The 21823-nt window shown below is 36.7% G+C and overlaps 1 protein-coding gene across 2 annotated transcripts in view; it reads left to right on the forward strand.

The window, feature by feature from the left end:
* The first annotated feature begins 3301 nt into the window (after positions 1-3301).
* The window catches only part of LOC106151839 (malignant fibrous histiocytoma-amplified sequence 1 homolog), a 63882-nt gene continuing 45360 nt past the window's right edge, over positions 3302-21823 (forward strand). The window contains exons 1-3 of one of the 2 annotated variants that reach the window (XM_087015790.1): positions 3302-3782; positions 11983-15004; positions 15341-16033. In XM_087015790.1, coding sequence (XP_086871916.1) covers positions 12205-15004; positions 15341-15624 — 3084 coding nt within the window. In that variant the 5' untranslated portion in view covers positions 3302-3782; positions 11983-12204 and the 3' untranslated portion in view covers positions 15625-16033. Of the gene's footprint in view, positions 3783-11982; positions 15005-15340; positions 16034-21823 lie in introns of those variants that run through there. The other variant, XR_015335153.1, reaches the window with a different exon arrangement.

Below are 21823 nucleotides of genomic sequence, written 5' to 3' on the forward strand. Positions count from 1 at the left end.
GAAACATACCTGCAATGACTTCGCCTTGTGGGATGCCATGCGTTACCAATTGGGATATGTAGATCCCCAAAATAAGGGTGGGTTCCCGTTTGGTTAGTCACGACCTTGTTTAGAAGTGAGCGTGTGGCATGCATTAGTATGCGAGGTATATGTGCATTTATGTTTGAGAAGCGAAGACACAACTTGGGTAGTAGATTTTCTGTATCTGTATGAATGTGATCGGAAAAACCACCGGGGGTATCAGTGGTTAAAATTCACGTACAAAGCATTTATCCTAAATTGCTTTAGATGTCCTAGATAAATCGACAGAACACAGTTATGAAATTATTTTCTTTATTGATTCTTGGAGCTAAATAAATCAGAAGGCATTGTCTCTTTAAATAATACTCTCTCTACAATTAATATCCCCGTTTCAGGCCTACCCAACTACCAGACTCGGCACCTACGGATCCAGAATTAACCAGTATAAGCCTACTTGTCATCCGGGTATCGCGCCTCGTTTTCGTCAAGTAGGAGTCGTATGAATACAACAACATGGCGACAGACGACTCCCTCAATCAGGGGGTGGAAACGCGCTACTTATATGATAAAGACGAGCCTAGCCGTCAGTACAGAACAGAACTACCACACCTGGGTCTTTCGTTTTTGACAACTGTTCACTCGTCATCGAGGCGCTTGTTCAAGACTACAGGCTGATATCTACTAGTAGCCTACTACCAGTGGCTTCATTAGTAACGTTCCCACAATACTTAGTTTTCTGTCTGTGCGTACATACACTGAAAAAGGCCAGCCTCGCTGACGAGAACAATGGACGTTTCTCACCCCTTTCTAGTATTACCCCTGCCCTCCATCTCGTCCATCCCGGTAGTCATGAAAATATTTAACCCCCGACAGAATATGCTTCCGCTATCAAAATTAGGTCTACTTTTCTAAATTAATATTTAAGTTTGCAAGTTCTTATTTACAAAACATCATTGGCTATGTCCGAACCTACATGTTATGTTAAAAATTGCGGTATTGTCAGATTTTAGCATAAACAGGGAAAATTGCAGCAGCGCATGAATCTAGATGAGATGCACTACTTTCCACCCCGCTTAGGATCATTGCTATCACATCGCGCACCAGGCAAAATCGGTGTGGTGACTGAAACTCTGTAATGCGATCTGACTCACACCTTGAAAACGGGTAGTGTGGTCTGATAAACCGGTTTATTCTGGATCCGTAGGTGCCGAGTCTGGTAGTTGGGTAGGCCTACGTTTTCACCTCATAGTTTGCAGTCCAAAAATGACCATCTGAGATGAACTAGAACGCAGTCAGCGTTTTCTTCCCCTCCAGTAGTTTCTGCCGTCTCACACAGATTTTAATTTCAACAACCATCTTGTAACATAAGTTCGTTCTTGTCTGTTAATTCTGTTCATCTTAAAACCTATATCCTATGAAACAGGAGACAGTGAAAATGGCTTCAAAATTTACTCGCACAAGCCTTCATTGTCCTTTGGATAAAACAAGTTATTAGCAGAAAAACAATAGTAAAACACGGTGATATTACTTGAACTAACAAACCCATTGTGTTAGAGGCGATCTAGACAGGTATCTTCACCTACATACAAATACATATAGCTAGATGCACTTTCCAATAGATACTTTACGTCTCGGTATATATAAGCGTTTCAATACTTTCACGTGTCTATAAATTAATTCACGTACCGATAGATACGCCGCCGATAAAAAACATAATTACTAGAATCTCATAAACACACACACACAACTGTACCAGTTAATCCAGGGGCCGATAGATCCGTTGAATTAGATAAATCCATTGACCGAACGAAAATTTTGCATTTTCACCATTAAACTAGGATCCCTATTTTAAAAACACGTTTTGTTTAAGAGAAAAGCTCCACACAGAGAGTACAGTGAATTTGACAATATAACATTACTTTTAAATATGATGCTTATGGGTTGAGGCTTTCATACAAGAATACCAATAGTCAGACCCCCAGGCCCGTAGCCGGGGGGGGGGGGGGGGGGGGGGGGTCGGGAGGTTCGAAAGAACCACCCTTTTTGCTGGGATAAGGTCCACTCTGGGTAAAATTTGATCGATGTACTTGAGGATTTTGTGATAAAAGGTCCACTTTTTCAGAAAACGACCCCCCTCTGAAATTGCTGGCTACAGGCCTGAAGACCATCATACAATACAATATATCATCTTCGAGAAAGATGTAAAAATGAGTACTTTATTGCTGTGGTCCAAATTGTTGGTCCACAAGTCCTCCTTTGGAGTTCTGAGAAAACCAAATTCCATGTACAGTACTAATTGCAAACATTGAATATATTAAACCCTTGTCTTTTAAGCTCATCAGCGTGTACATCAATTTCATGGTCAAATTCTATAGTCATATTTTAGCAGAAAATCAAACGTCTCTTTTGACAACTTTATCAATACACTTTAAAGAAATCTTAAGCAAATTTTATTCAAATACTCTTACTGTTAATTATGACTCTTTAAATTTACCTTCCTCTTCATTTTCTTTCAATCTTTGTAAATTTTGACTCTCTCAGGTTTCAAACACAATTGATATTTGTAAGCAGCGCAGAATCTTCAGTACAATTTTATTATTATTATCATTATTATTATTATTATCATTATTATTATTCTCACACTCGATCTGTAATTTTGATCATTCTTGTAAGTTTGCACACAATTGGTCAACCGGTTTTCCACTTGAATGCGTTATCATTATTGCATATACACAGGGGAAAAAAGAGAGAGAAAACAGCACATCTCAATATTCTGTAAATTTTTCATGGTCTGAAACTGACTCTGCTATAATTGTTCCTGTTCAGCCAACATAAATATTTTTATCAAATTGTAATTTAGACACGCTTTCGTCTTTTAGATGAGCCTCTCGCAATTAAAAATTGATAAAATTAACGGAAGTCATCTGAAGCTAAAATCAAACCATCTGGTTCGATCCTTATTGCAAAAATCAACCCTTTGCCCCACAATAATAATGAAAAGCAAGTCCTTGAATAGCAGTGTTTACAAATAGCGCCTTGTATACCGGTGTATTTCTAAATCGACGCTTTATTAAATGCATGTTTATAAAAGGTGTGACTTTTAGACACATGCTGGTACCCGTTATTTCACACTCACGCACCCCACGCCTTGGTTCCTCACGTGGATCACGTACACAGCACATGTCCCTTTGTTGAGTACAGCAGCAACCACACAAAGTAATTGTCAAAACGCGTTATGTCAATACCGCCCCATGCCTTTGATTCAAACGATTCAATTGACCAAGTTCACTTCGGGTCAACCTAGCAACACCGTGTTATTATAACCCTAAGGCGAATATCGGTCAAAATCAGCAAAAGTTTGATAGCTGGAGATTAAGATAACGCATTTTACTGGATCAAAGGAATCAATTTTGGAATGTAAGAGGAATGCGAGAAACTGAAAATATTTCATGACTCAACACTATTAATGTCAACAACATCACATGACAGCTTTCAACGGGCGCCATTTTATTCGACTTCTCGGAGAAAAAAAAACTTGAAGGAATTCAAGGCCAAAAGTCGTTTTCAAAACTTAACGTAAAATACGTATTGTCTTTAGGATGTAAAGGATAACTGTAGCCTAAATAGTTATATGCAAGATCAAACTGCGCTTGGAAACCGCCTGACGCTCGGAAACTGCGGAGTAGAGACGATCTTGCTTTGATGAAGTCTTTTCAAGAATTGGGTGCGAAGTTGGCCGCTGAACGTTCGAGGTTTTAAAGGTACAGCACGAGGCCTATACATTTTTATATAACTGCTTTCAAAGATATCTATTTTTCATCTCACAAAATATTTTAGTTCCAATCTATTTGAAACCAACATAGAAAAGTAGGGCCTAGGCCTACATATACCTTGGCACAAAAAGTTAGGCTAAAGATCCTTTTCGAGCAATCTATACCACCTTTTAAAACATATCTTAGTAAATTATTTATGTTGTTTAGAATTTACCAAATGTCCTGACATATAGGCGAAGATCAACGCAAAGGCTGAGTCAGACATAAAGATCTCCGCTCCAACAAAACTAGACAACAGTCTTGAGGTCTCGAACAGATCGTTTTTATTTAACTGTGATTCATTAGTAGAGATCAGATTTGTCCACATTTAAAACCAAAATGGGACAGCAACAAAAATATAAATTTCCAATTCTTCCTCTCGACTTCTGAAAATAGTTGGCGGCAACGACACCCATAATTTGTTAGCCAATGGAAGTTTCAATAGAGCATACCCCCCTCTAACGCAAATTAGTTTAAACTAAGATCTTATAAACGGTATATTAGATCTTAGGTTTAAATGCACCAGACTAGCACAAGATTCAAACTACTGCGCATGCACAAAAAGTGCGCTGTTTGAAATAAACAACCAAAGCCTGTGTTTAACCGTCTATTTGACTTGATTTCAATTGATGTATTTTTCTGTAAAATTATATTGGAAATGCTCTGTTGATTGTGTGTATTTAAAGGTAAATCCATCGGACTTTCCTTTGAATAGCATGTATTTCGCCTTTATTGTAAGGGTATTCCCTTTGTATTTATAGTGTTAGGCCTATGTGTGGACCCAAGGGAATTTTCCACTCCTCCCCCACTCTTCATCAGGAAAATACTCTTATTAGCTAATATGAATGTTACTACAAAATGCATTCGAAAAAACGTAAGAAAGTTTATTTCAGTTAAATCATATCAGAAAACCCATGTTCACTGGCGAAATTAACCGACATTAGACATTAAACTTGCATTTCGGCGATACGACCGATAAGTTTAATATCTCTAAAGCGAGGCAATAGCTCCCATCTAAAGGAGACGATTCATAGCCTCGTAATAATTGACGTTTTGTTATAAAATCTCGAACCGGCTTAATCAAAATATTTGTTGGTTATTATTGATACTTAAGTTATAATAATTGTCTGGTTCCGGTGAACTGCGCGTTGGCAGTAGGGGAGACCGGTGTCATGTACCAGAAAGTCCCCAGTGACAGAGAGTCCACTCCCCATTACTTTGATGTACAGGTGAGCCTCGCCCTAGATTTTGACCCACTTAGCACAGGCTTCAAACAACTGCGCATGTGCGAAAAGTGCGCTGTTTGAAATAAACAAGTTGGTGAAATTGACAAAGACCGTCTGGTTGATTTTATTTCATTAGCTCTCTGGTGTCTTTTTGAAAATTTATATTAGAAATGTTCTATTGATTTTATGTTGTAAAAAGTAAATCCGTCGGAATTCCTTAGAAAAACATTTATTTTACCTTCATTTTAAGGGGATTCCCATTGTATTTATAGCATAGAAGTTTTCTCTACTTCTATGATTTATAGTGTTATATGTGGCCCCAATGGGGATTTTCACACCTCCCCTACACTTGATTAATAAAATTCTTCACCTGGAGGATTGTAAATTACATTGCAAAATACATTGAAAATCGTAGGAAGGTTAACTGCAGATAATGCTGCGAGGATATTCTTAACAGTGGGGAACTCGGCCAATATAAAATTTTTAACTTCGTTTTACGATTTTGGAGCGCATGTTCTAATTTTTGAAAGCGAGGCAATGGAACCAAACAATGTGATACAATTTGTAATCTCGTAAAAATTGCTATTTTTATATAAAGGTTATAGCATGGAGTACATCGAAATGCGACTTGTTTATTATTGTGATCTTAAATAATAATTAATATAAAACAAATGATATAATACGTTCTTAACGTTAGCTTATAAATAATTGATTTTTTTTCGTATTTGGAGATTAAAAACACAAAAGTTGTCTGGTTTCATATCGAGGCACTACGTTTCGTTCGTTAAAGCTAGGGATATGAAAATTGCATCCATGCTGAATAAAACCTAGATTAACTGATGATGCAGTTTTCATATCCCCCCAAATAATAGTTAGTTTAATATAAGGTTTAGTGTAGCCTATTCTAGTTGAATCAGTTTTTTTTTTTTTTTTTTTTTTTTTTTTTTTTTTTTTTTTTTTTAATTATCCCTATATTGATCTTTATTGAGTAGTACATGTACTTTCCCTGCTTTAGTCTAGACATTATATAATGTATATCAAACTGTATATGGTAATCACTCTGCGGATTACTTCTTGTATTTGTATTTGATCATGCCCGGATGTAGGGCGATAGTCAATAAACTTCTGATCTGATCTGATCCGTTCGTGTGCTGACCCACTTAGGTCGGACTAACAATAACCATTATAACAATATGGAGGGCGGACTTTCTGTCACATGGACCCTCAGTTTCATGACACCGGGGCTAGTTGGCCCAGTTAGACACTTTAGGCCTTGTGGAGCCAACCAGGAATGAGTTAGGGTAACAAATCCGGTTTCATAGTAAGCCCCATGAACTAAGCTATGTATGCAACGTCATTTTTCAAATGTAATGCCAGATGGCTCACGGGGCAAGTTGGCCCCCTATACGTAAATGAAGTAAGCATCCCATTTAAACGCCTTGAAATACATTTTCACACAATTTTTAATTTATCAAATTGTTTTTTAAGAGTCTTTGAAGAACAAATAGTTCAAATGAAGCAGATTTAAATTATTGAGGTTTCCGTATACGTCTCGCTTTATGTGTTGCAAGAACTAAAATATCTATTAATAAAACTTTTTTTGTTTCAATTAAGAATAAATTTATAATGGCATAAAGCATGTTTTTAATGAATGAAAATGAATAATAAATTTTCGTTGTTAAGGAAACTAACAAATTCACGTTTAAGCTGGTCATTATTTAACAAACCATTGAGTTTATATTTCAACAATGGTCTGTAGCTCTGTTGCGCGCAAAGGATAGTGGTCAATATGAGGGACCAACTTGCCCGGGTGCACATTTTTTTAGTTTCAAGGATTGCAGCTATTTATGGTGCTAGAATGAACAACGATGATTCTGTGTAACTTGAAACACTGAGCTTCAGTTTGATGCCATACACGGTACGTATAGGGGAGACCAGGGCTTTTTGGCCCATTTAAACACTTTTGGCCTTGTAGAGCTAACTGGGCATAATTGGTTTTAAAGTAAGCGCCATGAAGTAAGCTACGTATGCAACGTCGTTATTTTTCAAATATAATGTCAGATGGTTTACAATTTGACTAAAAACACTATTGACGTCGCGGGGCAAGTTGGCCAATTTACTGTCCTTGTTTAAGGCTGTTAGACATGGTTTCCAGTTGATGTGTTTAAAAGAACCTTGATACAGGAGACCTAGATTATGATCTCAAATAAAGATGTACTCTTGCTTTTTTCTACAGCTCTCAGTTTCAACAGTTTTGAAATTATCAAAAACAGGCCTTTTTCCTGTGTGCATGAAAAAGTGTGCGTGTGTGCATGAAGAAGTGTGTGTGCTTGCACATGGGTTGCAATCAACTGACTGTCTTTTGAAGATACCCATATAAATTTCAAAATTCCTATTATAGTATCATAACAGGTAAAAACTAATGACAGATAAATGTGCAAAGCTCAAATATAATCCATTTCATGCAGTTAAAATACAGGTAATAAAATACAGGTAATAAGCTAACTAATACTGATGGCACACTGAGACAATGGCAGGAGACTATTGATTATTCATTGAGATCTAGGGAGAAATTAAAACATCAAATCTGGACCACATTGCATTTATCTATTTTTTATGTGCATGTGTATAAGTATACGTTCAGTAAACAAGATGTTTTAAATGCCTTCTAACATATACTTTGACTACAATGCTTTGTGAAATATTAAGATAATTGACTTTTTTCTGAAAGCTTGTTTTAAAAATGATTGTCAATAAATAAATTTTCAAATATTTAATAAAAAATAAACTTATTCCACAGATTTATTTGATTTATTTTAATAATACTGGTGCTCTCTTTGAATGAATGAACAAAGTAAACATTGAAAATGAAAATCAAAATTTACAATTTTATATAAAAATCACAATTTTACCAAAAGACATAATTTAAATATAAATAATAATTAGTAGTTTCATGAACATTGTGAATTATTCAAAAAATACTGTAAATCATGAAAATTAGACAAAGAAGTGAAAGGGTTTCAGCTAAGAGGAGAACTTCTAGCTACTTAATATTTGAAACACCTAATCAGAAAAGAAATTTCTAACCCATTTAAAAGTTAACAGGTAAAAATATTTGAGAGAAAAACAGCCTTATTTCAGAATAATATTGTTCAAGATTTGTCCTTTCATATCAACTACATATTACCAGAAAACTAAAGTATGACATGACAAGAAGCAGCAAAATGACACATTTTCTAATGGCCTATAGCAGATTAGTGATCAGGGTCCCGTTTCAAGAAGCAGTCGTTGGTTAGAACAACTAACTACTGAACTATCGCGCTAACGATACGGATCGGGACTAAAACCTTGAGTACCGCCAGCGTTCACGCTGGTGGTAATAATAAGTGATAGCTTTTGATGTCCCACCCAGTCTGCACAGATTAAAACTCCAAACTTTAGTCCCGATCCGTATCGTAAGGCTCCGCCGAGTGGAGTGGGATAAAAGTCACCGTTACCGCTTCTCCTCCTAGACTGCATGGGCCTGTGTGCCCATCTTTTGGATTTAGGTCACATATAATCTAAACTTGAACCCCCTTTTTTTTCTCAGTCGGTGCATTTGCCTGTGCCTGGGCGTGACGCTCGATGAAATGCACCCTTGTTAATTTTTTTGAAATTCAATGCTATATATCTCCCAAACTGAAGGAATTATGGGAAAAATTAGTACAGAAGTTTGACCGAAAGTCATATATGAGGATTTCAAATATACCCTTGGACCTTTGACCTTTATTTCAAGGGGAAAAAGGCCAAAATTTTCAATGCTATATATCTCCCAAACTGAAGGAATTATCGGAAAAATTAGTACAGAAGTTTGACCGAAAGTCATATATGAGGATTTCAAATATACCCTTGGACCTTTGACCTTTATTTCAAGGGGAAAAAGGCCAAAATTTTCAAAAAAGGGGAATTTTTTACGAAAAAAAAATTATTTGCGCTGATATTCAGAAACTACACAAACCTAAACTATAATATTATTGGCAGTTGTTACCCTTCATGTTATCTTTTTCATCTCTGTGAGTTTGTGGTCAATCGGTGCATTTTCACCAAAGGTGCGGCCATTAGATGCCGAAACATAAAACTCTCTCTAATTCTGGAACCGTTTAATGCAAGAGGCCTCTTGTTTTTTTTTTTTTTTTTTTTTATCTGATAAAGCATGTCAAGCCCAACACTGGAAGTGGTCTCCGTTTTTTTTTTTCATACGGTTTACAAGTTAAGATGTATCAAAAAGTACTGTGGTGGTGAAAGTAAAATGTACAATGCGGTAATATGTTTAAAAAATTTGAACGCTTGGAAAAGATAACATAAGGCTTGGCCAGGCAGACAACTTCTGGTCAAAAATGACATTATTTCATGAAATTTGAATATCTGGAACTTCCGATCCGAGCACCTCCCATTTTAGGAATTTCAACCAAAATGACCTTTTCCTTATTTCAATTAATTTATTTTGTAGGAAATGTATGGCATATTACTGTAACTCCAAAACTGTAACATTTAGCCCCTTATATCTCCAAAACTGGCAGAGATAGGTCCATAGTTTCTATTAAAGTTGAATAGGAAGTCATATACTGGCAATTTACCCACCACCAATAACACCACCACCAGTCTTGTGCTTGACAAGCTGTAAAAAATGCAATCAACAAGAATTCCCAAAATATGCAAAAAATATAGAACTAAAATGGTACAATCAAAGTTCAGTTCATCGTAAGGTAGGTCAAAGGTCAATTTCAAGGTCACAGTAAATTGCCTCTAAGGACTAAATATTCAAGTTGGCAAACTTTGTTCCCTTTAATCTCCATAACTAGCAGAGATAGGTCCATATTTACCTATGAGATGAGATTGCCAGTATATTTTTTCCTATTCAAGATCAATGGTAACTATGGGCCTATCTCTGCCAGTTTTGGTGATAAAAGGGTATCAAAATTTGCAAAGTTCAATTCATGATGAAAAGCAGGTCAAAGGTCAATTTCAAGGTCAGAGTAAGATTGCCAGTATATGACTTCCTATTCAAGATCAATAGTAACTATGGATCTATCTCTGCCAGTTTTGGAGATAAAAGGGAACGAAAATTTGCAAAGTTCAGTTCATGGTGAAAAGTAGGTCAAAGGTCAATTTAAAGGTCACAGTTAATTGCCTCTTATGACTTTCTATTCAAATTCAATAGTAACTATGGGCGTATCTCTGCCAGTTTGGGAGATAAAAGGGAACCAAAATTTTCAAAGTTCAATTCATGATGAAAAGTAGGTCAAAGGTCAATTTCAAGGACACATTTAGATTGCCAGTATATGACTTCCTATTCAAGTTCAATAGTAACTATGGACCTATCTCTGCCAGTTTTGGAGACATAAGGGACTAAATGTTATAATTTTGGAGTTACAATAATGTGCCATAAATTTCCTACAAAAAAATTAATTAAAATAAAGAAAAGGTCATTTTGCTTGAAATTCTTGAAATGAGAGGTGCTCAGAAGTTCCAGATGTTCAAATTTCATGAAATAATGTCATTTTTAACCAGAAATTGTCTGCCTTGCCAAACCTTATGTTTTATTTTTCCGGGGTTCAAAATGTATTATCCATTACCGTACTGCACATTTTGCTTTCACCACCAATATGTACTTTTTGATACAGCGTAACTCAAAAACCGTATGGAATACAAAAAAAAAAAAACGGAGACCACTCTCAGTGTTGGGCTTTACATGCTCTACAAAATGCAAAAAAGAAAGGGTCTCTAGCATTAACGGTTCAATAATTAGAGACAGTTTTCAGTTTCGGTATCTTAAGGCCGCTACTCCCGTGAAAATGCACCGATTGACCCCAAATTCACAGAGATGAAAGATGACCCGAAGGGTAACACTTTCCAATAATATTATTGGTTAAGTGTGTGTGGTGTCTGAATAACAGCGCAAATAATTTTTTTCCGAAAAAAATTTTTTTTTTTTTTTGAAAATTTTGGCCAGTTTGACCTTGAAATAAAGGTTAAAGGTCAAATCCAAGGGCATATTTGAAATCTACACATATGACTTTTGGAAAGCCGTCTGTAGAAATTTTTCCCATAATTCCTCCCGTAGGGTAGATAATTAGCATTTGATTTTGCCATTTTTGGACAAGGGTGCATTGCAATGAGTGCCACACCTAGACCCCAATACCGACATAGCCTAAATTTTACGTGGAACGAGTTGAGATTATAGGTGACCTAAATCCAAGAGATAGGTACGCAGGCCCTAGTAGCTAGTCTAGGAGGAGAAGCGGTAACGGTGACTTGGCGGCGGAGCCGCAGGAGCCGGCAGAGCCGGCGGAACATACGGGTCGGGACTAAAACCATGTGTACCGCCAGCGCCTACGTTGGTGGTACAATCAGTTAGTATTTATACCATTACTGTAATAAAACAATGTTAGAATAGTTTTGTGCAAGATAAAGAAACTTTTTAGTGTTAAAACACCTGCTTTTTCTATTGAGTAAGGACATTGAACCCTTTTTTTATCTGCTCAATTTTTTTCAGAAAACCTTTACACTTGTCCATATCCACATTATATCCCGTGAGGTAAAAAAAATGCTGCCTTATGCACAAATATTTAACTTTCACATAAAGCAAAAGTGGTTAAAATGCACCAAAGTAATGGATGTTATTATTTGCATCCTGTGCCAAATGAAGAGTAGTTCCCTCAGATTTCTGTATGTTTCTTAAAATCTCTACAAGATATTTCCAAATTGTCACTCAGTAGCAGCCATACAATACAATTGCATGTTGGTGGAGGACCCCAGGAAATAATTAAATGTAATTTTTGACAATAAATTGTACATATCAAAGTACTAAATATAACTTTGTGGAACAAAAGAACTGTACCTGCTACTTTTTTTTTTACCAATTTATCATTTTGTAATTTCAGGTTACAAGAGTGTGCAAGGACCAAAAATATGGTTTTAGGATTGAGCTAATCATTTTTAGTTACCTCCTATTTAAAGCAAATGTTTCCTATCAGGGGAGAGGTGGAATCCTGTTTTAAGTTGGCGATAAACATAACTACCCACTAAAACATTCAAATAGTTTTCACTATGAACATAAACATATAGAGCAGTGACACCTCTTCCTACTGTTCCATTCCTGAGACATGGCTTACAGACAAGTTGTAGCAGGTGGAGAGAGTCTTCATCTCTTACATAAGCTACAGTTGTCTCCACAATCCAAGACACCAGACACTGTGCTGGAATGGACTAAGCTTGATATAAACAATGTTGGTATAGACAACTTACCAGAGTCCATTGACAGGTGTGCAAATGTTCAGAATATATCTGCAGTATATAACAGGTTATCTTCTTTACCACAGTCCATATCCAACCTCCCACATCTCACAGTGTTGGACCTATCCAGCAATGCCTTCAATACATTCCCCATAGCACTGTGTGGCTTGACTAACCTACAGGAACTGTTCCTGTCACACAACCAGATATCTGACATACCAGTGGATATCAGCAGGTTGAAGGTGCTCAGAATATTCTCCCTCTCTAACAATGCCTTTACTACATTCCCCATAGCACTTTGTAGCTTGACTGACCTAAAGGAGCTGTTCCTGTTAAATAACCAGCTATCTGACATACCAGAGGATATCACCAGGTTGAAGGTGCTCAGAATATTCAAGCTCCATAACAATGCCTTCACTACATTCCCCATAGCACTGTGTGGTTTGACTAACTTAGTGGTGCTGCACCTGTCAGAAAACCAGCTATCTGACATACCAGTGGATATCACCAGGTTGAAGGTGCTCAGAATATTCAAGCTCCATAACAATGCCTTCACTACATTCCACACAGCACTGTGTGGTTTGACTAACCTAGAGAAGCTGCACCTGTCATACAACCAGGTATCTGACATACCAGGGGATATCACCATGTTGACAAAACTTGAGGGACTTTACCTGTCAGACAATAACATCACTCACCTGCCACCTCAAATAAAGAATATGGAAAGTCTTAGACGACTAAATGTGATTGGTAATCCTTTGGTACAACCACCTATACATATTGCCGAGAGGGGACTAGGTGCCATCAAGAGGTATTTTGAGGCATTAACTGTCACCAAGGCAATCCAGTCAAGTAGAATACAGGTCAACTTACTTGGTGAAACAGAAGCAGGAAAAACTAGCATTTCACGCACACTGCAAAATGGAAAGTCTACCCTTACAAAGATGGCAGACAGGACAAGAGTGGTGGAGCAGGGATTATGGGAGGCTCATGAAGATGAGACTGACCTGAATATTGGCTTCAACATCAATGACTTTGGTGGACATGACATCTACAAAATAGGACATCCCATTTTTATTAACAAATGTGGCTTGGTTTTCATCACTTTTGATCTGTCGAAATATGACCGAGAAGACAAGGCTCATTACCAGCTCTACATTGGACACTGGATTGACAAGGTGCAGGCACAGATGCCAGAAATACAAATAGCTCTAATTGGAACTCATCTTGATGAGGTAGAAATCCAACATGTAGAAAACATGTGTTCTGCTATAAACAAGCAACATGAAGACCACATAAACAAAAAGAAGCAGTGGTATCTAGAGCAAAAGGAGAGCATTGAGAAGAGAATAAGAGAAACACCTGAAACCCAAGCATCTCTCCAACAGGCCTATCAAAGCAAATCAGATAAACTGCAGACCTTGTATGATCAAATGAAACCCATCCACAAGGATATTTTCAGAGTCAGTTCAAAAACCTGTGAAGGAATTAAAGATCTGCGAGACTACCTCATTTCTTCTGCCAGGAGAAATGCTGAAGTTTTGCCAGGTATGTGGGTGGAAGCAGCCAAGAATATATGCACCAAGAAAATTGAAGGCTCTGAAAACACACTTGACTGGGAGATGATTGAAGACCTCATTCTGCAGAATGCACCTACATCTTGGAAAGAGGAGAATTCAGAGGAAGAAACAGAAAAAATGATATGTGACATCTTAAGTTTTCTTGCTCATCGTGGAGACATCATTTGGTTTGATAGATGTCCCTCACTGATGAAAGTAGTTTTCCATAAGCAAGAGGTTCTAGTTAATGTTCTCAAGGCAGTCCTGAGTCATGATCAAGAGGCCGTATCAGAAAAGCTACAGAAATCCATGAAGATTACTAAAACCAAAGCAAATGCCATGCATGGAGACATTTTCACCAGAGGGATCATATCCAAAGAGGCTATGGGCTGCCTGTGTGAGCCTTTCAAATTATCAAGTACTGAAGTCAATGTCATGATAGAAATGATGCAGAAACTGGAGCTGTGCTATCAAGTCCAGGAAGATGAATCCCTCCCATCCAATACCTCATACCACTTTCCATGGCTCCTCACTGAAGAAAGGCAACCTGAGCTAGACACCAAATGGCCCAGCAAGGTGGCCCCAGACACCACACAACTTACCCTGCAGGTTCTCTTTCCATACAAATGTCCAGATGGCTTATATGAGAAATTTTCTGTTCGTCAGCACAAGCATCTTGGACTTATGAAGACCATGCGAATGGACTGGAAGGATGGGGTGTATGCAGAACTTAAGGGATGTAAAATGCAGGTGACACGAGGGCTACACCAGCCAAGTCCTGATGCAGTCAGCCAAGTCCCAGACTGGTTTATCAGCATTGCTGTCCGTGGATCACATCTCTCAGACATGTGGGATGCTCTCACACAAGGCCACAGTGACCTCATGGACATCATTAAAGAGGACTGGCCTGGGCTGTCATACGACAAATATCTGATGTGTCCCCACTGTGTGAATGAGGACAGTGAGCACCCAACCCTCTTCCCTGGGGAAATACTTGAAATAACCCTGGGGACAGCTTCCAAACCAAGACAGGTATTATGTGTCAATACTGGTGTCAACATTCCTGCAGACCTGGTCTACCCACCACACCTGGTCATGAGCTGGCAGGAAGGTAAGCACAGCAGTATAATGGCATTAGTGTAATGATTCACTGTTTCTCTTTGTTATATATGTATTTTTATTCTCAAAAATGTCTAACTAACCTGATCACCTGACCATGACATCCAAAAATTGTGCTAACAGGAAGGAGGATTTTATATTTATCTTATTTGGATATCTTTTACAGGTCTCTTATCAGCAAATGACAGTTATTACCCGCTATTCAAAGGACTTGTTTCCATTTTAAGAAACGGAATAATAATTATCCACAACATTTGCTATTCATACATCATGAAAGGACTGAATGTAATTTTTAACATTCTGTAATGTGTGGCAACATTATTTTCAGTTCTGAATGAAGTAAAACCAAAGCTATGTGAAAACATCACAGTTCATGTTCTCCTGGACATGTTGGATCTTTTCCTCCAAGAAGGCATTATAATTGACCATGAATATAAATGGGTGAAGCCAGAGCTCCCTAAACACCAAACCTCAACTACCAGGGTGGTATGTCCAGAGAAAACTGCAGTATTCTTGGACATTCTTAAAACTAAAGGGGGAAGGACATATGATTTATTAAGGGGATGCTTCATTGAAAATGGACAAAGTGAGCTTGCTACCCTCCTCAAATAGATGAAAGTGGCCAAGAGAACTGACTCTATGGACTCACTCAGACTATGTGCAGCAGTCATGTTATCTAGATGGTACAAAATTTAATGTACTTTCAGTCAGCCACTTTGGCCACCTGACTTAATTGTTACAACTCAGTCTACATGGGGAATATTTCTGACGCGAAAAATAGTAATAGCTAGTCTAAGACTATCCTACTGTTTAAAGTGCCAAGTGTGGTATAATTAAAATAAAAGTATATAGCCATATCTGTATTTATACATGTAAATACAAAGACATAATTAACCAAAGAACAGTAAAATAGATTTAGTGCATTAATTTAAATTTGTTTCTTATTAGGATTTATTTAGATAAATTAGGATCGTTGATGTAAATAATGACCCAGTCAAATCATTACTATATCAGTGGCAAATAAAGTGTTAGTATTAAGTGGAATTTCATTGAATTAATAAATTATTTTTGAGAAATTAAAATTTTAGGATTAAGTATCTTTTTCATCCACTCAATACACCAACCACAAATGTTATGTGTAGTATAACAACATAACATAATGGTTCGCCTGCTGCAGTTCCATATATAGACTTACAACCAAACCCAATGATTCACCTACCACAAAGAAGGTCTGTGTGTTATAGTCAGTACCATATGTAGACTTCCAACCAAACCCAATGTTTCACCTACCACAAAGAAGGTCTGTATGTTATAGTCAGTACCATATATAGACTTACAACCAAACCCAATGATTCACCTACCACAAAGAAGGTCTGTGTGTTATAGTCAGTAACATGATCCATGCATCCTTGATAGCCTGGTAGATCTTGCTCTCCACATCAATAGACACAGCACTGGTGTATTCATCTAACAAAGCAAAATGTGGCCTGAAATATATGAAGACACTTGGTAATACACAGCCAGAGAATATATGAAGACATTTCTAAATACACAGCCAGGGATGGGGACAGGGATTACCACAAAAGGATGTAATACACCCTCTCCTGAAATTTCCATGCTATTAATGAAGATAGGATATGCAAACAGGTGTTGCCCCCTCTTAAATTTCCACAGTTCCAAATATTTCATATCAAATCTTACGCTGTCAATTTTTCTATATTTTACAAAGAGGAACCTCCAAAATATAATTGGGCAACTCCATAGCAACAACTTGGTGACTAAACAGGACTATCCTTGATTCATGCTTACATTTAATTTTACTTCAAATCAAATTATTTTAATTATTTAAAAATACACATCAAGTCATTGATGAAATGGTAACAATAGCTTAAAGTAATTTCATCTTAATTTTACTACATTTCAGTGAAGGTAGTTGTGAAAGCTGGTTGTACCTGTGGTAGAATATCCTTGCCATTCCTATCCTCTGTTTCTCTCCTCCATATAACAAATCCTTCCAGTCACTCTCAAAGCAACTCAGCAAATTTAAATCAAAACAAAAATACAGCATGGCCGTTCTGGGGAAAAATTCATGTGTCAGACACAGACAGAATGGTGACAACACAGACAGACAGACTAATCAGAATATACAGTGTAGTGTCTATTTATAAAAACAACATATCTTTGAAAATATGCCCCAATCACGCTGATTTTTAAATTCTACCTTCTTCACTTAGCATGCTCACTGAAAGTACATGGTGTTGGGGACAACAGACGCAGTTGACAGCTTTATGTACATGTACAGACGCATATTTGTCTGTGCATTAAAAGTGTTACTTTCCAAAGTATTGAAAAAATAGTTTACTTAAAAAGGAAACATTTTTTTGTTTTATTTTGTGTATGTGTGCGTGTACATGCGCACATATTTTTTTTGTGTGTGTGTGTGTGTTAGTGTGTGTGTGTGTTAGTGTGTGTGTGTGTGTGTTAGTGTTGGAATGGGGGATGTAGGGCATGCAAGGGAGTCTCCCCCTCAGACAATTGTAGGTATGCAACCCAACTCTGAAGGGACTCTCCATGACTGCAATCAACTTAACTGTATGACATGCCTCCTCCTGGTATTAAGTAGAAAAGCTGGTGGTTATCAATTAGTTGAAACAAGAAGTTGCCTTCCCCATTCATCCCCCCCCCTCCCCCCCAACAGTTGGGTTGATTTTGGCAGACCAGTTGTGTCTCTGGGCATGGGGCCTTAGAAACAGTCTATTTTAAATCTTCAGTACGAGTTTTAACTTAAAAGATACATTATTTTTATTCTGTAAAATGTGTTAAAAAGACAGTTTTCACTTTCAACCAATTTATTGCCCTTGTCTCAGGCTGTTAGACATGGTTTCTAGTTGGAGTGTGTAAAAGAACCTTGATACAGAAGACATAGATTATGCTCTCAAATGAAGATGTATTCTTGCTTTCTTCTACAGCTCTCAGTCTCAACAGTTTTTAAATTATCAAAAAACAGGCCTTTTCCTGTGTGCATGAACAAGTGTGCGTGTGCGTATGTGCATGAACAAGTGTGTGTGTGCATGCACGTGGGTTCAACTACCATCCCAACCACGACAAAGTAAAGAGGGTTGCAATCAACTGACTGTTTTTTGAAGTTACCCATATAAATGTCAAAATTCCTATTATAGTATCACAACAGGTAAAAACAAATGACAGATAAATGTGCAATGCTCAAATATAATCCATTTCATGCAGTTAAAATACAGGTATGTTAATAAGCTAACTAATACTGATGGCACACTGAGACAATGGCAGGAGGCTATTGATTATTCATTGAGATCTAGGAAGAAATTACAACATCGGATCTGGTCCACATATCATTTATTTATTTTTTATGTGCATGTGTATAAGTATGCCTTCAGTGAAGAAGATGTTTTAAATGCCTTCTAACATATACTTTGACTACAATTCTTTGTTATATATTATGATAATTCTGACATTTTTTCTGGAAACTTGTTCTAAAAAATGATTACCAAATATTAAAAAATTAAACTTATTCCACAGATTTATTTTAATAATACTGGTGCTCTTTGAATGAACAAAGTAAAAATTGAAAATGAAAATCAAATTTTATATTTTGATATATATATGACATTATATCACAATTCTATCAAAAGACAATTTAAATATAAATAATAATCAATAGTTTCAAGAGTATTAAGAATCATTCAATGAAAACTAGACAAAGAAGTGAAATGGTTTTATTTAAGAGGAAAACTTCTAGCTACTTAATGTATTTGAAACACCTAAACAGATTTCTAACCTTTTTAAATGTTTAAATTTAACAGGTAAAAATATTTGAAATAAAAACAGTCTTACTTCAGAATAATTTTTTCAAGGTTTGTCATTTCATTTCAACTACATTTCACCAGAAAACTAAACTATGACATGAGAAAAAGCAGAAAAATTACACATTTTCTATAGCAGATTAATGATCTGGACACTTTTGGAGTTTACATCTGTGTAGACTGGGTGGAACATCAAAATGTATCACTTATTTTCATTTCTAATCAAAGAAAATGTATACAAATATTCACATCAATATTCACATCAACAGATACACTTTAACTATAGCATACAATAAATTATTTTTCAATAGTTGAGGTTACACAGCACTAAGATTTTTTGTTATATATCATTGATTTTTGGAACAACAATTTCACCACAACACTACAACATACAGTTTTTAAACATCCTCTGCATTCTATATTTGGACATCTTTGGCACCTAATAATTACACAAAGATTAAATATCTCTTCCGATAACTATTATATACTTATATCATTTACATAATGTGCTATGAATAATTGGTAAGGATATACCATCCTTGTTCAACTCTACAGAACAATACCTTGTAATCCCTTTCACACCTTCTTCCTCTCCATCTCTTCATCTCTTCTCTCCACCTTACACCAAAAAGGGAACAAAAACTTACAATAATCTATCAAAAAAATAAATAAATAAATAAAATAAATATAGCTTTGTGCATAATCAACAGTGTCCCATAAGTGCACTGACCATAAGTGTACTGGGTTGAATATACTGACCACAGTCAAGCTAAGACCTATAAGGGTGCACAGTAAACTGGGTGTCCAATCACAGCTCTGACCCCTCTGGCTGTATCAGATGACCATGGTCCAGTAACACAGAGTCCTCTCCTAAAATGGAGCACAGTTCCTGTAGCCTCTGCTGCATCTTAGGTATGCCAGCTAGCTGAGCCTCCAGCCCCTGTTTCTCCTCATTGTGTCCAGCTCCTCTAATCTCCAGCCTCCCTCACCATCAAACTGGAGCAAATGAGTGTGGAACTTCCTGGAAAATTGATAAATATTTAGTGTGATGTACAGAGTTTCGTGAGTGAGGATCTTGGAATTAAATGTAAATTGCAGAAAAAAAATATGATTGCTGAATTTGAAATGAGTTTCAGAAGTATGGAAATAATTTAAGACAGAAAAAAAAGAATATTTGGGTCAAAATGAAGTACAGTGAAGTATTTGTGAACCAAGTGCCAGACTCATTTTCAGTAAAGAAACTAGAGGATCAGAGAGGCGATACCGCCTCTGGATATTGTACCACCAGCTGGAGTAAGCGCATTCGTATGCCCCCCCCCCCCACCAAAAAAAAAAAAAATTGGACACCACCAGTCTTGTGCTTGACAAGCTCTATAAAATGCAATAAACAAGAGTTCTCAAAATATGCAAAAAAAAAAAAAAAAGAAAAAAAATCAAAAAAACATAACAGTTAAAATGGTCCAATCAAGGAGATGTTCAAATTGACCTGTATTTTCCTAACACTGATCACTCCTGTGATTTTCTAGACAATAGGCCTATTGGTTTTCCTTGAAATGCATTATCAGTATTGCATATACCGGTATGCTGACAAAAGAGAAAACCTAGGGACAACACTGGGCAGATCTCTGCTAGTTTTGAAGATATGAAGGGCAAGAAAATATGCAGAGTTCAGTTTGTGATAAAAAGTAGGTCAAAGGTCAATTTCAAGGTCACAGTATATGACTTCCTATATAAGTTTAATAGTAGCTATGGGCATTTCTTTACCAATGTTGGAGATATGAAGGCCAGGAAACAAGCAAAGTGCAGTTCATCATAAATAGTAGGTCAAAGGTCAATTTCAAGGTCACAGTAAGATTGCCAGTATATGACTTCCTATTCAAGTTCAATAGTAACTTTGGACCTATCTCTGCCAGTTTTCGAGATATAAGGGATAAAAAAATTTGCAAAGTTCAGCTTATGTTGAAAAGTAGGTCAAATGTCAATTTCAAGGTCACAATAAGAATGCCAGTGTATGACTTCCTATTCAAGTTTAATAGTAACTATGGGTGTATCTCTGCCAGTTTTGGAGATATAAGGGATGTAAAATTTGCAAAGTTCAGTTCATGGTGAAAAGTAGGTCAAAGGTCAATTTAAAGGTCACAGTTAGATTACCAGTATATAACTTCCTATTAAAGTTCAATAGTAACTATGGGTGTATCTCTGCCAGTTTTGGAGATATAAGGGCTAGAAAATTTGCAAAGTTCAGTTCATGGTGAAAAGTAGGTCAAAGGTCAATTTAAAGGTCACAGTTAGATTACTTGTATATAACTTCCTATTCAAGTTCAATAGTAACTATGGGCGTATCTTTGCCAGTTTTGGAGATATAAAGATCAGAAAACTTCAAAGTGCAGTTCATCATGAAAAGTAGGTCAAAGGTCAATTTCAAGGTCACAGTTAGATTACCAGTATATGACATCCTATTCAAGTTCAATAGTAACTATGGGCATATCTCTGGTAATTTTGGAATATTTAACATTTCCCCCCCTGAATATTGCGATGTTGTAATTTTTGATATAGCGCAATGCCTAAACCATATCTAAAACAAAAAATGGACACCACCTCCAGTATTGCACTTGACAAGTTTTACAAAATGCAAGGAACAAAAGGTCTCTGGCATTTACCATTCCAGAATAAAAGCAAGTTTTCAGTTTCGGTATCTAATGGCTGCTTCTCCCGTGAAAATGCACCGATTGACCCCAAACTCCCAAAGATGAAAGGAGTCCCCAATTGTAACCCCTCACTATAACAGGAGAGCTTAGATCTGTGTAGTTTCCAAAAAATAGCACAAACAAATATTTTTTTGCAGAAAATTCCCATTTTTAGAAAATGTTGGCTTGTTTGACCTTGAAAAAAAGGTCAAAAGTCAAATCCAAGGGCATATTTGGAATCTCCAGATATGACTTTCGGTCAGGCTTCTGTGGTAATTTTTCCCA

This window comes from Lingula anatina, chromosome 6 (assembly GCF_051362555.1).
Source record: "Lingula anatina isolate TDL-2025a chromosome 6, LinAna3.0, whole genome shotgun sequence".
Taxonomy (NCBI): Eukaryota; Metazoa; Brachiopoda; class Lingulata; order Lingulida; family Lingulidae; genus Lingula; species Lingula anatina.